Here is a 16,265-nt window from a genome sequence, read left to right as displayed (position 1 = left end):
GTTCTGGAACTCCCGTGGAAAGGGGTACCCCCCTCTCTCCTTTCCGTCCGCCTACCGTCGTTCGAAGCGCCATCTAGATTTTCGTTTGCAAACTGTGTGTTCCAAAAAGTACGGTGAAACGCCATCTAAAAGCTGCGCTTCGAAACGTAGATATCCCATAGATAGGGCTCCGTGTTTTCGGATAAATCTGAAAAACTCCGAAAAACACCCGCCGGTAAAATTTTGGTCAATTCGGATTTATCCGATAAAATGCGAATATTTATGTGTCTGCGTTTTTCTTTTTTTTACAGTTTTGTCAGCGCACATTCAATGGTCGTGGGAAAATTCCACCATAATTAGCTTTCAAATCTCAGACCGTTGTCAACAGGGGTCTTGCCGCTTGTCTCTTCGAGGTTGATTCAGGGCAACAGGTCGTTCGTTGACATTCGGGTCACGAAAAAAGCCACTCTTTTAGTTTCCGGTTTGGGCCATGCGATTTGTGATTTACAGAAAGGAAAGGGTATGTATTAGTAACAGTGAAAGCTATGGACCATAGGGATTGTATAAAATTGGGAAGAGGGGCAGTTCAAACTCTCTATTAATTCCTTAACCACTCCACCGCACGCGGCCGCGGGCTCGATTGATGAAATAGGATGGGATGACTACGAGCTTCCTAGCGACTACCTCCGGGAGTTTAATGATTTTAAGGTATCGGCGTTTATCGAAGTACCACTTGTGTGTGACTTTTGTCGTGGATAAACAGCGCTACGTCCGTGTCACTCCTTTGTCTGGTCCTCGTCTTTTCGCGCTGTTTTTAAATCCGATGGATAAATTACTATTGCCAATAGCAATGGCACCAACGCCAAATTCAACTGAAAATATTTCAATTGATACAAGCCCTTCTTCTTTTTTATCTGGCATAAGTTTACATTCGGTTATTATTTATTTATTTATTTTTAATAGGAAACACAGCGAAATTAAACTCCGAATTTCGGAGAATTGGGAATAAAAAAAATATAAACTCCGATAAACTCCGAATCTTCGACAAAAAATAAACTCCGAAAAACACCCTCCGAATTTGACGAAAAATAAACTCCGAAAACAAATAGCCCTACCCACAGAATACACCGCAGTCACGAAAGTAGCCGTCGGGTGCGTCGAACGACGGGAGGCGAGCCGTGGTGAGTGAAGGGGGGGGGGGGGGGCTAACTGCTTGTGCATGCAGCGTCTATGAGCAGTTCCGTAATTGAGCTAATCTAACAACGTTGGCTCTGATCAAGGGTAGACCTCAAGGCAGCTTGCCTCGATGTCTACCCGCTATCATTCGATCAAAACCAATCAGAGCTCGGCGTTCTGACGTCACCACAACACGTGCAAAAGAAGCAGACAAACTTGCGCTCCGTATAGCTGCGTGGATCCACTAGTGATGACGTTTCTGGGTGAGCGAAAGACCTCGTCTTCTAGGCACTACTGCTACAGCTGCGTCCGACAGTGACTTGTCAAGGCGTTCGCGGGTTGGTTGGAGGCGTCAGAGCCGATGACGTCTGGGCCGCCACAGCAGGGCGCCGAGGGTGGCCGACGTGGTGCAGCCGAAGGACAGCAGCGCCCCCACGTAGGCCAGGACGAGCAGGTAGCCCCAGAGGTGAGTTGTGCGCATGGGCGTCCAGAGGACTCCGTGGTCGAGCAGTTTGTCCCCGCTGAACACGGCCACGCCGTACCCCGGGAACAGTGTGGCGCCGTACGAGCACGGCGGCACCACGAGCTCCAGGTAAGTCTCGTCTGTCAGTATAACCCTGAGCCGGAAAGGAGAAGCAACCCATTTCGACCCTCATTACCTTATTTTCGAGTCAATAAGTCGCGCCTTTGAATAAGTATACAGCCCCCTATAAACGGTCGTTTTCAACGAGAGAAGGTTGGTATAAATAAGTCGCATTTATATATTTTTACGGTTGGCGCGGCGGAACTGCATTGAAAAGCACGCACATTTGTATTACTAGGATCGTCATATATGCGCGAGCGAGATTAAATTTTAGTACTCTCATCAACGCATCGAACGATACATATATAGGGTGTTCCAAATCACCAGGCTCGATATAAAATCGACCGTAAAAAATTATGCCTGCCAGCAGCAATTTAAACTTTTCGTCAAAAATCTATTTCACAGGTCGGTTTTCTTTTTTTTTTTTTTCTTGTAAAATTAGAAAGCGGAGCTCTCTTTCTGTAAAACATAAAGCCAAGAAACTTGCTAGGGCAAAGGCGGGCGGCGACGCAAACGACCAAGTCGAGTGACGGGGCGCGTTTTGGCGCTCGTATTGATGGATGACGCTACCTTTTTATCGAGACTGCTCGCGACCATCGTGATTTATTAAAATGAATGTAATATTTTTTGACTGTACGTTTGGTTTAAAAATAAATGTCGGGCAATAAAATCAAGACCTAAAGTTAAAAAAACGAGTTTGCATAACGATGGCGCTTTTGGTGCCAACGGATTTCGTCTGCTTGTCGTCTGCTTTCTTTCCCTGGTCGGTTACACCTTCGAACGCTGCTCCCGACGCCATCTACCAATACGCGCGCCAAACACGCCCCGCAACTCGACTTGATCATCTGCGTCGCCGCACGCCGTTTACCCTGGCAAGTTTCTTCGCTTTACTTTTTACAGAAAGGGAATTACGCTTTATATTTTTAGAAGAAAAACCGACCCGTGAAATACAGGTTTGACAAGTTTGGATTGCTGCGGGCAGGCGTCGATTATTACGGTTAAGTTCAAGTCGAGCCTGGTGACATGGGACACCATATATACCGGGTGTCCCAAATAGCGGCCGGGCTCTTTAAATGAACCGCAAAATTCGGTTTCATGACGTATCGGGCTACGATTTTGTGCAGCGTTGCTCACGGATGATGCTTCTTTTTTCTTTTCTTTTTTGTACGGATCAGTCATGGGAGTGGGCGTACATCATCCACGAAACGTAGATTGGTAGCGGCCGTTTGATTGTTAAGGCATGTTGAGACCTACACCACAGCGCTACCTCGGCGTTAATAGCTACCGCCGGAAATAGTTCCGATCTAACTGACGCAGCGCTGACTTCGCCCTGCATGCAGCACTGATACAACACTGCATCGGGGTTATGTTAAAGCTGCTCTGAGGAAGTTTCGTAGGTACCGTAAAATACCGGGCAAGCGCCCACTCAAACTTTAGAGATAATCACGAAAAAAGTGGGGAATGGGCGCTTGTCCTGTCATCAATTCTACATATAAATGTACTTTGCATATTTTCTCAGATCTTAGAAATTTGGTTATGGGCGCTTAGTATGGAATGGGCGGATGCGCCGTTTTCGGGCTTTGTCTGCTCTGTCAAATTTCACTGCATGTAATAGGCAAACTAAAAATACCAAAAAAAAACTGAATATTTTTCAGGAAGCAGTGGATTATAGTTACTACATTCTTGAACGTTTACAGTATTCTAAATATTATATATCGCGCGTGCCGAATTCACAAGCATGGCTGCTTTAACGTTTCGGCCCCATTTTTGTGACTCCTTATATCGTTATGTGTTAAGGATATTAAAGAGAATCTTTACTTTACTTTACATTCCTTTTAATTGTTATTTTGGTTATAATCATCGCTCGTTTTTTACATAGCTGCTATGGAACAAAGTTTTGTGCCTGAAATATAGCGTAGTTTAACATGGTTCACTGGTAACGAAAAAATGCTCTAAATAAAGCATTTACACTTTTAAAATGTTATTAAAGCTACATACTATTCGGTACGACCAAAATCACAAAATCTGTTCGTGATATTTTCTGGCGAAAAGACAAAATGCACGCGCGTTTTCCCACAGTAATGCACAGGAGCACCGCTAAAGTATACTGGTTACTGTCTGCTTCAATTTACATCCGGAAGTCGCATAGACAGTAGCTTCGGTTGAACCTCTAGCGTGAATTATAATAACTCTGTGGAACCCACGATCCAGGCACTATCGGCACTATACCGGTTGTAACCGAGGGAGAGTAGGAAAAGGAGACGAGAGTGCGTCAAGACGAAAATCGCCGAGCTCTGACTGAAATGCTTAATGGGGAACACGCAAAGCTAGCCGCCTCTGCGCTCTCGTCTCGTCTTGTCCATACCCGTGTACAGAGACGATTCGAAGTAAATGAGAATAAGCTATAGGCGTTACAAACGCGCCCGCAAAGTAACATTTGTTTTATGTTCCTGGTTGAGAACAGTAACACCGCATTCACTGGTTGCTGAACCGCGTTCGCAACCGCTTTGCGAACGCGGTTGCTTGAAGGTCCCATCCAAATTCACGCACGTTTGATGATCAAAACGAGCGAATCCGCTTCGCGGCTGAGGCTCATACGCCAGTGTGATTGCACCTCTGCTCCCGCAGACGCCATTGCGTGCAGCGTACGTTAAGGCCGGTTCAGACACTTGCGTTTGAGTGCGCTTGACTGCGTTGCGTCGAGAACCGAAAGCGAGTCACCGGCACATCTGTGCTTCGTATCTTGGCACGCGATATAAGCAGCAGGGATGTCCTGGTTTCTCGCTGCCGCAACGTAGTGAAACGCAGTCAAACGCAACTGTCTGAAGCAGGCTTTAGACGTGCGGCGTGCGGCTTGGTGTCTGGGCAATTTATAAAACGCACTTACATCGTAAGAAAAGCAACACGATTTTCAATCATTTAATATGACTCCGCAGCTAATGAGATTGTCGCGGATAAGAAGGCCGACCAGCCAATTACAAAGCCTAAACATTAAGAAAAGCCACGTAACCTATGAGTGAGTACAGCTTCCATGGTATACCTCTCGAGGCCACCGTTTTCGCTGTCGGCGTTTATGACGCTCGAAAAGTCGGTCAGGTCGCTCTTGTGTGCTCGGACGAGCACCGAGGACCGCTCGTGGGCCGAGAAGACAACGCTGGGCTGGATCCTGGCCAGGGTCGTGTTCAACCTGGGGCTCAGCATGGCCAGCACGGGCAGGTGTGACAGCAGCACGGACACCGCGCCGTCCGGCGACGTCCCGAGCATCGCGGTGGCGTTCCGCTCGGGGGACTCGCGGGACAGCAGGTCGGCCGTGTAGAAGTCGTACTTGGCCTTGAGCCGGAACGCCGTCGCGTTGCCGAACACCGCCTTAAAGGCCCGGGTGGCGGCCATCGTCCGCGGGTCTCCGAAGTCGCGGCCGACGTCCGTTTCGCCCGGGAGCACGTGGACCTATAAAGTAGAGGAGAGGACTATACAGAAGAGTTGGTAGTAACAACACGACTGTAATAAAATTACAGTAATTAAATTACTTCTTCCGGTAATTAGTAATGTAATGAATTACGTTTCTAGGCTGGAAACTTAGTAATGTAATGAATCATTTTCAGACACTAATTTTAGGAAGCAATACTAATTACTTTTGTAATTACTTTTGTCCCAAATAATGAAGTTCGTTTGCAAGCTTAAAAAAACAGAACACTTATTTTGCATGATAAAATGTCGTGAAAGAGACATCAGAGAAAATAAGCGACGCCCATCTGAGCGCAAATCCTCGTACGAAGAACTCGGCAGACGCACAAAGGCAGGCTGGAAAGGCAAAGGAGAAAAGCTTACGCGTAAAGACATCGATGGAAGGCCACGGCTCTAGAACACTTTCCAGACAGATTCACGGCGTCACGTCATCGAGACGATGCTATACCTCGTTCATTCCTAAGGTGACAGTAGAGAGGAAGCTATGAGCTCAGCAGAACCAGTCAACCCCTTTGCTTTGATCACCTGACCCGTCCTTTTCTCTGCCCGTGGGTATGGACAAGAGCTTGTTTACGTGGCGAAAGATAGTCGTCTGACCGTTCCAACGAGCACGTAACTTTTACCGCACTTTCAGATCGGGGATGAACGGCTTAGTCTACATGTGTTGACCTCACCAGTGAGGTCAACACATTTTAAAACCTGAGAGGGCTGGACAAACAGATCTCCAGCCCTCTTGCTTTGTCGACAACCAAGGTCAAACTGTAAGCTTCGATCATTGTGAACAACGAACGACTAAAATAAATCGTTAATCTCAAATTCCTTGTCAAAGCCCGAGAACATTTCGTGCATTTCGAAAAAGACGGGAATTGAGCAAAGCATGTGCCACTCGCGGTATGCCTCATTACCTTTCCTTAGAAAGTGTACTCGGGAATAAGCCTACGAGCCGATATCGCCACCCGTTTAATGGGAAAATGCACATATTAGGAAGCTCACGCCATCCCTTTCCTCAACTGGCGACGCTTCTGCCTAGCAAATATCCAGCCCGCTTGTGTGACAACGCTCAATAACTTGGGCCGTCGGGTGTTTGGGAACAATACTGCTTGAGAGGAATGACCCGGAATACGTCAACTAGTGCTCCCGGGAGAGTAGGATTATATTGCGTCCGAGGCGGAAGGGAAACGTTTCACCTGATGACTCCAGGTAAGCACGAGCTCTATAGTAGCCCAACTTTAGTAACTGACATGGACTATAACTTTGTTTCCAAATCAGGAAGGCTGAAGCATACCACCCTTTAACTAAGGACCTTCACCGTTGAATTAACAGCGAAACCGCTGAGTCGACTCTTTTTGAGGCGCATCTAAAGAAGAAGCTATTCACCAAGTTCAGCAATTATGTCGTGTGCGCCAGCAAAACGAATGTTTAGTGTGGTTAACTTTAGGCGCCTAAGACTGTTGCAGTGTAAACAGGAAGATGTGAGTTTTGGTACATATGCAGTGAATAAAATGAGCACGAATTGCTGCCTCAATGTATTGATTGAAAAGTAATGTCAAAGTAATTTTATTACTTTTCGAAAGCAATTACAATGCAATGTCATTACTTTCAGTCTGCGGTAATCTGTAATGTAATGTAATTAAATTTTTGCAGTTTTGGGGAAAGTAATTAGTAATGTAATCTATTTACTTTTTTAGGATATTTTGCCACCTCAGGACTAGAGTCGCAGAAAATGTGAGAACGTCAGGGAGGAGCTTCAGTGGTCCCGCCTACAGCGCGAGCATCGTATAGCTTCGTTTCGCCGTGCTTTGGCCGCTCGCATCCAAAAGCACGGCGAAAGACATGGAGCGCGTACTGGAGGCCGGGCGTTCGAAAAACACGCCCTGCCGTTCTCAGCTTGTCAGTGACCATGCGGGTAAAAAGTGAGGGAGAGGAGGAGGAGCCCTCAGAACGCCGAGCTCTGATTGAAAGGATTAGTGGGTAGATACAACGCTAGCTGCCTCCACTGCACTCATTGGACGCGTTAGAACGCGGAACGTCTGCGTCGAAAGTTTGACGTTTGGGTTCGAACGCTTTCAAACAGTCCAATGAAGACAGAGGAAGCTAGGTTTAGGTCTACCCGCTAATCCTTCCAATCACAGCTCGGCTTTCTGACGTCCCCTTCCCGTCTCCTCCTCACCGTCAGTATCTGGCCGCACAGTGCGCCTAGCTTCAAGACTCGCCATGGAGAGCGTTTCCAATGTAATGGCGGACGCCTCCTACGCAGATTGGTTTCTCGTGCGCATGCGTTCAGTGCCTGTGGCAAGGAGGAAAGCGGGCGGAGAGGCTGAACAGAGCCTGGCGACGCTTGCAGACGACTGATGTTTTCCCCTGCTCCTCGCGGCTTGTATTTCGCGGCCCATAACCCAAATGTCCCTGATCGAGCAGTTGGAAACACAAGGCATAGATGGATAGATGGATGAATGAGGCTGAACCCTTTGAATCGGGCAGAGGCTTGCGCCGCCTAGCCAGTTTCTTTTTTTTTTTTTTCGATCATTTATTTAACTCTTGTGTACAAATAAAAACACATTTTGACTTGACTTGACTTGAACATGGAGTTATATATCTAGAACGTTATTCTTAAAAGCTAGTGTATACGATCCATACGATCCACACCTTCCGCCCTACGGACCGCCCGTAAAGGAATAAGAAAATATTCATCATTCCCTTGATCTTCCCACCAGTCAGATGACATCCAACTATAGCGCCCCTAGCGGCTAAGTTCAAAACTAAACTCGTGGTGACAAAAACAACATAAAGTATTCAACTAAACTCGTGGTGACAAAAACAACATAAAGTATTCGTTTGTGTTTCTGAGACAGCTCTCGGCTGTGATAGCCGGTGAATCCGTCCGCGTTCGGCAGTGTCTCGTGCTCAGTCAGCGAAGTTTTTATTATTTTTGAGAAGACAAAGTTTTCGGGTTCTCGTAATTTTTTTATTTGGTTTAATTTACTCTGGCATTAGCACTGTGCGCCACTCTTTATAGTACATAGACGCGATTAATTTTACCTAAACTTCCAGCCTCTTTGCGCTTTCTCTGCGAGCAGAACGACAATATTGTGATCGACGCGACCAAAGCGAGAGCGCTGATGGCAATAATGCCGGATTTTGACCCAATCATATCGCGATTGCAAAACATTTTTTTTTTTTTTACTTTTTACAGTTAGTGACAGGTTAAGAGTTCAGGGGAAGCAGTTGAAGCTCCTTTATAAGTAGATCGTAAGCTGGAGAGGAGGCAACCTCATTTTTAGAGGCATCGCTGCTGAAGTGGAGGGAGGACTATAGAGCAAGTAAAGACGAGCGTTTCTTTACGAGAAGAATGCATAGCGCAAAACGACGTTACAGTGTAGCGACGTAGCTCTCATTTGAAGCAAACTAGAAACAGAGGGGTCTCGGAGGAGGCAGGAAAGGTATCGCAATTGCGGAAGCCAATAGTATTCTGAGCTTTCGAAACTTGGTGTGCCATCATTCAGCGGAAAAGGTTCATTCGAAGCTTACTTTGAGTACGCCCGGGAGCTCGAAGGCGTCCTCGTGACCCCTGGAAGTTCTGCGGAGCGAGAAGACGTCTGCAAAGTGTAGGCCCATGCGGGCATCCGGCTGTCCGCGGCTCCGGTACACGTCCCCCATGAAGAGCACCGCGTGGGGGCTCACGTGGGTCAGGGCGTCCGCGAAGGTGCGTCGCACGAAGCGCTCGCGGTCCCAGGCGGCCAGGTCCAGGAGACCGCGTCGGGCGTCCAATCTCGGGCCTGCGACGAGCAGAAGCCGCAGCTGAGCCTCGTGCTTGAACACCGGGGGCCAGAGGAAGGCACGGCTCGCCGCGTACACGGCGTACTCGAAGACCAGCGCGTACGCCGACAGGACCCCCAGTGAGGCGCGCAGCCGAGCTCGATGATGAAACATCTCGAATTACGCTCTGGCGCCAACAGTGCGAGCGTTCTTGTCTTCGAATCCTTGTGAAGAGAAAGGAACGAGACTTGTTCTCTTTTTCTTCTTTCTCGTTATCTCCAACTGTTCAGCGGGAGGCTTCAGCGAAGTCTATGAGGGGGGATCGGTGGCCGACAATAAAGAAAAAAAAGAACAAGAATCGGTGGCCGAGTGGGCTAAAGCGCACACCCAGCTCGACGCGCGTGGAGCGAAAGCTCGCGCTGCAGAACCCAGGGATCCTGGGTTCGAGCCCCACCCCTGCCCGTTTCGATCTGGATGAGCATCGTACCGGCGTGCGGTCGTGTATCACTATTGCGTGGTGGCACGTTAAAGACCCCAGGCTAGCGGTTGTACTGCACTGGCTAAATTGCTCACCGACAGTGTGTGACTCGTCGCAACCTTAAATGGCTGACCAACTACACGCTGTATAAATATCCCCACAACCCAATTTTTCTATGAGGTTCTATTCAATCACAAGACTGGTGACAAAAATGCGCGAACACTTTTAATTGCTGGAAATACTGCTGCAGATCATCGAATGTCAAGCTCAAGCCCCTGTTGACCAAATTGACGCTTCGCGGTTCTTCCAAGTGCCGACTACCAATGTTCTGTAAATGCGCAAAGCACTTTCCACGCGCGAGTGCTGCCGCCATTCGCATCCAAGGACCGGCCATTTTAATGCTGCCACGCCAATGGGGACTTTTAGCAAACCTTGACCGTGTTCCGAGTACCGCACTACAGAGCCTTTCGAGCATGCGTCTAAGCGCGCGCCCCGCGGTCAGGGTATCAACCGGGCGTTCGCTTAAAAGCATGTTTCAAAGGCTCCGGTAGTGTGGTACACGGAACACGGTAATGGTTTGCTAAAAGTTCTAATTTGCTTCCAAGGGCCGCACTAGGCACAAGCTTTGTGCATTACCGCGCACTTGACGCTGCTTGAAAAACAACACAAACATATCAAAAGGCTTATGCCAACTAAGTCACTGTATCCTGGAAAACTAATGCCAAAATGGTGCCAAAATGGTCGCCATTTTGGTTCTTTGAGTTAGCAGTTTCTTTCTGACCTCTCCACTCTTGGTGGGCCAGCACAGTCTTGGTGACAGGCTGCTTCCTAAAGGCATTTCTTGAATACCGTGATTGTGTAATCCACACACTGACGAAACAAGCGCACATCTTTGCACCGTCACCCCAAGCGGCGTCGGTGATTGGCGGTATTGAAAACTAAAGTTGCTGTCTTTAAAATGCGGGAAAACAACAATACCCTTGTAAGAGATCTGTGGAGATAAACATGATTTATAAGTTGATTGCATGCACAGGGCCAGAGGCGCTTATATTGGCGAGGAACGCTTTCAGTACGATGATGCTCCATAGCGATGTTGACGCGACTGGTTCGGGACGGCCCTTTCGCAGCTTCGAAGATTTGGATGGACCAAAATGGCGATTGTCACGGCAACTGAGGCCGATGAGCCTATCACCTCTCGAGGTCGGGTCATCCGTATGTTTGTATCTCTTTGTGTCCGGCTAACAGGCAAGGAAGGCAATAGCGCTACTTTCCAGGATTCAGTGGTTTATGTCAACCAAAAGCCGGTGGATAAAAAAAAAAAACGCATGGCGTTTTTAAACAATTAGATTATCTTAAAGGAACAGTGTAATGAAGAAAAAAAATATCTAAGACACTTTTTTTTAAGTTTTACACAAAATTTAGAGCAATATTTACGCCGCTAGGCGAAAGTTTCGACCAAAATGTGGAGGCCGCAGCCCGCTAAGCCCCGCCCTGCTTCGTACTTACGAGGTCGGTATATCTTATTGGCTGGAGAGATTATTGATCTGTGAAAGTTTGGTTGTTAATTTGTATATCAGTGCAGTAGAAGTATTTTAATCGACTATTTTCTAATGTTTCAGAAACAAATAATCTAGATAGTAATTACAGTTTTCGAAATATCCCGAGGCTGCCTTTCCGCTTCGGTTTCGAACGATAGCAAACATGGCTGCCAGCATAACTGCAGAGTGCTGAACGAGCCAATTTTACTGGGCGCGGGTCGATTTGAGCTCACAGAGGTATTTAGAGGAAGATCTCATCAACCGACATGCTTGCAGCAAACAACTGTCGCAAGCACGCGCCTTCGGAAGCACTGTGCGGATGCTTGTTTTCGTAGCGGGACTGGCCTGAGCCCAGCGTCCCACATTCGCAGCTTTGATCGAACTGGCTTGATTCCGTTCTTTGTGCCTGTTGATGCTGAGTAAATTTGTTGGGTCCCGTTCAAGCGGCCGCGCTGCTCTGTGAATTGTGACACCGTGTTGATTTCGACCATGGTTTCAATACCGACAAGATACCTCCACAGGTAAGGATTTACGAGCCATTTGGGGGGGAGGCACACTACAGCCACTGCATATGGCAGCGCTGCTGCCGGAGTAACGCCACGCTTTTCCCTGTGCCGCCTCTTACCGCGATTGGCCAGAGGCAGTACCATAGCAACGAACCAAGCTTTTTCGTATAGAAACCAAGTGACTGCTCGCCACGTCACCTCGCAAGAGCCGTGATGTCACCGATAAGATGCAGCACCCAGAGCCGGCATAGAGTAATATACACAAGATAAAGAGCGGGCACTGCCATTGCAGAGCCGTATATGTAGAGAGTTTGGTCAATGGGACGCGCGGGCAGAGCCAGGGCGTGCGGTAGACTCGTAAAGAGGGCTCGGCATGCTCTCTTGACCAACCAGAAGCCGAAAAGAATCCCCTAACGGTGGTAGCAAGAAACAGTTCTGATCGAAGGTCTATGTTCGTAAATGGTTTTAATAAGCGCGTAAGAGTGAAGTGTAGTAACTCTTCGTGGCTGAAAATAGGGTGCACGTGTTGTTTTGATCATGATCATGTAGAAACATGTAAGAAACGAATGCGCCGCTCAACTCTGTTTTGCTCGGACAGAGTGTGACCGCTCGGATGGCAGATTCCCCGCCCTCGGCGCTTGGCGTACGGATTATGTCGATCGTTCCGCTAGTCGCACTCTTCCACCATCATTTTGGATGAGCGTGATTGAAACATCACGTGTACCATATTTTCAGTCATCGAGAGTTACTCTAATGCAGTTATCAGGTTTGTTTCTCGCGACCACCGCCAGGGTATTATTTCCGGCTTCTGGTTGGTCATATTCGAATTTCTGAAGAGGCCCTGGAACACGCCCAGCCCGCTTTCGGCCAATGACGCCTCCTCAATTGTCTCCTATACTTCCCAACGAATGGCCAAACTCTCTACATATACGGCTCTGTGCCATAGGCCCCAGCGGCCCAGATAGACAAGTGACAGCTAGCGCTCCTAGCGGGCGGCATTAAACACACTCTAGTTCCGGTTCCGGTAAAGTTAGTTTCGGTTTCGGTTTGGGCATTTCTGCTCCGGTTCTCCGGTACTCTCCTCCTTCTCTTTCTCCCCATCTTTCCTTCTTGCGTTGTTCCTCGCTACACTCTCGGGAGCTCTTCGGCTATACATAATTCTTCGGCTCCCGGAGCCGCTGTTTCTTTTTTTTTTTTTTTTTTTGTAATGTCGGCGCAGTTTTATTTTAATGTTTACGATATAATCCGTGCAAAATGAGTAAAACAAAAATTCTACTTCACAAAACAAATGGGTATATCTTGTTTGTTTGTTTTTTCAACTGTAAAACATTGAAGTTACACAACCTCCACATTGACTCCTGACTGGGGTCAACAACAGTAAGTGGTTCGAAAATATTTTATTGGACCACATTCGTATATACATGATTTACTTGAGACGCTCTGTATGTTTTATAAGAAACAGATAGTAATACTCACAAAAATTAATAAATATTTATTTATTTATTTATTTACCCTCAAGGCCCAGAAGGGCATTACAGAGGGGAGTGGGGGGGGGGGGGGGGGGGGGGGGGGATTAGGTGACAAGGGTACAGTTGTTGATACATGAAATATAATACAGTAATTAATGCACGCTTGCTCAGACACTTCAAAAATGTTTACACAATGTTATAACAGTAATACCAAGTAGAAAATGATTAATCAAAACTAACAAACAAGGCATTTTTAAAATCAATAGTATTGGTTATGGAGGCTATGTCAGCGGAAATGCGATTCCAATCAGAGCTGGTGCGAGGAACAAACGAGTTATAATAAGTGTTAGTTTCGTAATTGGGGATACCGACTTTGTACTGGTGAGCTACGCGAGATGAAACATAAGTAGGTGGCGTTAGAAGTTCACGGCGCATAGGGTGCCTACATGTCTGTCTGTCTCAGGGTGAAGACATCCATTGTTGCCCTGAGTGTGCAAGCGCGTGACGCTCTCGCGCACTCGGTGCGTGACTTGGGCGGTAAAATGGCGCCTACGCATTAGCCAAAGCTACGCGCTCGTGCTGAGTGACACCAGATTGCCCGCACTTCAAAATGCATAAAAAAAGATTGGGCGGAAAAATGGCTGAGATGTCACCACTCAAGCAAAAGCGCGCGAGTGTATGAAGGCACTCTAACGGCGCATGAAAGGGTTATTATGGTAAATCTTATGAAATAAAGTATATTATAAGTTCGGCATATCGTACACTTCGTAAGAGATTTTTACCGGAACCAAGTTAACACAAATTTTCCACAGGGAACATGCTAAATGGTCCCTTCGCTTTCACGCCGACCCAAGATCGGGAAGTAAGTCCTGAAATAAATAAGACATCGCTATCATTACCAGTCATAAGAGTATAATAAGAGTGCAAAGCACACAGCGAAGAGTACGAATTCTAGACGGTGGTTTTGAAAGTGCAAAAGACTGAGAAGAGAAGGAGGGGACAGGATAGAGCGCTTACTTACAACTGTCAAATTTAATAGAGCATCTAGAGAACGACAAGGTGGAAGTGAAAAAAGAAAAGGAAGAAAAGAAAGATGAAATTAAAGTCACTGCTGCTAAAAAGAACATATTTAGTTTTATAAATCGAAATAAAAATTATTTTAACTTCAGCCAAAGGCAAAATGCTTGTCACGTAAAAAAACTCTATACTACAAAAAGCAAAAGAAAAAGAAAAACATGAAATAGAAGAGAAAAAAAATTACGCTGAGCAAACGGCTAAAACGTCTTGAGATAAAACACCGCTAGAACTGAAGTTCTCTCTGTGTTTCAGGTCTTCAGGGGAAACACCGAAGGAACTGAAGTTCTTTTTGTGTTAGGGTCACTGATGGCGCGCTTATGCACTTGTCGCCACTGGTGAGGATGACTTGAGCCTCGTACAGTTCTCTGGTGTTTTTGTCACGGAACCGCTTTAGAACTTTGGTGTGGTTGAATGTTGGTGAGCATTTGCAGTCTCTGACATGCACCGCAAGATGTCCCGATGGTGCTGATTTTAACGTTTAATCTGGTATTAATACATCGCCCCGACTGACCTACATACACTTTGCCGCATGTAAACGGTATTTGATATACCACTCCACTTTGACATTCCACATACTTGAGTCATTGTTTTACACTGCACTCTGCCTGTTGATGCTGTTGGCAATTGATCTTAGGGCAGAGCCTTTTTAGTTTATCCGGAGCTGAAAGCACAACTTGGACTTGAAACTTCGCTGCTGTTCTCTTCAACTTGTGGGACAAGCGGTGTATATATGGCAGAACAGTCGGTCGGTGTTTCTTGCGTTTTTCAGTGTCACGTTTTTTATTTGAGGTCATCAAGGATTCGGCAACGTCATATATTATGGAATTCGGATATCCCGACGCTTTCAGTCTTTGCACTTGAGCATCGAAGCTTTCCCCCGCTGAGTGCATGCAAGATTGTTTAAGAGCTGTATTCAGGCAATTTTTTGCTATTCCTCTTTTTATAATTTTGAAGTGAGCCGAATCATACTGTAAAAGACCTTTCTTCGATCGAGGGGAATACATCCAGCAAGCGTGGTTGTCGGAGAACACCAGTCTTAGATCTAAAAAGTGGAGTACGGAGTTCACTGGTGACTCTTGGGTGAACTTGAGACCTTGGCCATTTTCTAAAAAGTTAGATTGGATGATGTTGAATATTTGCGTCTCATTCTCACTTGGGCGATGTTGAAGGAGAACGAGGTAATCATCAACATATCGAAAAATATGAGATACATGGCTGTTAGAAAGTGGACTGTCTATTGCCCGATCACATTGGGACAAGTAAATATCACATAATATAGGTGCCACACAGGAACCTATACATATACCTTTCTTTTGTAGGAAAGAATTACCTTCAAATGTGACGACTGTAGCAGAAAGGTAGAACTTTAAAAGTTCTAAGAAGGACTCTACCGGAATGCCGCACTTGTTTTGAAATGAAATAGTTCCATTGGCTTCAATACATTCACTTACTGCTGCAAATAATTTGATGTGAGGTACTGAGTAAAACAGATCCTCCTCATCAAGTGAGAAGCCAAAGCGCACTATCATTGCATTTTGTTGCAGATACTTAATAAGTTCCTCTGAATTTGTAATTAGGAATGGGTCATTCAGCTGGAGATTCGACAAATGGCTTAAGAGGAACCGTGACATTAAACCCTGCCAAGACCCTTTCTCAGTGACCACAACTCGGAAAAAACATTCGTCCTTGTGTGTTTTTGCCGTGAAAAACATATCCAAATGGTCCTTTTTCGTAGCAGTAATTGTCTTCCTCAATTGCTCCAGCTCAAGCCTGTGGCACAGTTGAAGCGCCTTTGCTTTCACTCTCTTGGTTTTGAAATCATGCAACTGGTTAAAGTTTTTCTCTATGGCCTTCCCTGCTTTTTCGAGGTAGAGTGACCTAGGAATGACAACGAAACCTCCTTCTTTATCAGAAACTAGAAGGCTTAGGCTATTCGTTTTGAAATAATTGACAATAGAAGGAATTCTCATATTCTTGTCATTAACTTGACCAGTATGTAGGAGCACATCAACACAATCGTCCACACATCGAATTCTATCAGTTTCTTGGGCCTTAGCCGCTATGTCGTGTATCTTAGACACCAGCTGTACGCCCTGCATTTTTGGTGGTGTGCAAAACTTTGGACCTTTTTCGAGTATCTTGCCTATATCTGTAGGTATTGTAGCATCCCCCAACAACGTTACGTATTCTCCCTGGCGTTGGTTATTTTGGGCACGGAGACTTTTAATATGCGGAATA

General features: G+C 46.4%; 1 protein-coding gene across 1 annotated transcript; it reads right to left on the bottom strand.

The window, feature by feature from the left end:
• Positions 1 to 1,507: 1,507 nt before the first annotated feature.
• Positions 1,508 to 9,133, bottom strand: LOC8036549. The gene is made up of 3 exons (XM_029991747.3): positions 8,732 to 9,133; positions 4,779 to 5,185; positions 1,508 to 1,772 (listed from the first exon to the last, which is right to left on the bottom strand). Exons 1-3 carry the CDS (start codon positions 9,131 to 9,133, stop codon positions 1,508 to 1,510), a joined length of 1,074 nt encoding a protein of 357 aa, XP_029847607.3.
• Positions 9,134 to 16,265: the final 7,132 nt, after the last annotated feature.

This window comes from Ixodes scapularis, unplaced genomic scaffold, assembly GCF_016920785.2.
Source record: "Ixodes scapularis isolate PalLabHiFi unplaced genomic scaffold, ASM1692078v2 PGA_scaffold0__279_contigs__length_252992795, whole genome shotgun sequence".
Lineage (NCBI taxonomy): Eukaryota > Metazoa > Arthropoda > Arachnida > Ixodida > Ixodidae > Ixodes > Ixodes scapularis.
Note: the sequence above shows the minus strand (reverse complement) of the source record. Positions and strands in the feature narration are given on the sequence as shown.

Excerpts from the sequence above, each read along its gene's own strand:
- LOC8036549 (XM_029991747.3), bottom strand. The coding sequence starts at position 9,133 with ATGTTTCATCATCGAGCTCGGCTGCGCGCCTCACTGGGGGTCCTGTCG. Across the intron at positions 5,186-8,731 it reads AGCTCCCGGGCGTACTCAAA|GTCCACGTGCTCCCGGGCGA; the intron begins GTAAGCTTCGAA and ends TCTACTTTATAG. Across the intron at positions 1,773-4,778 it reads GAAAACGGTGGCCTCGAGAG|GGTTATACTGACAGACGAGA; the intron begins GTATACCATGGA and ends TTTCCGGCTCAG.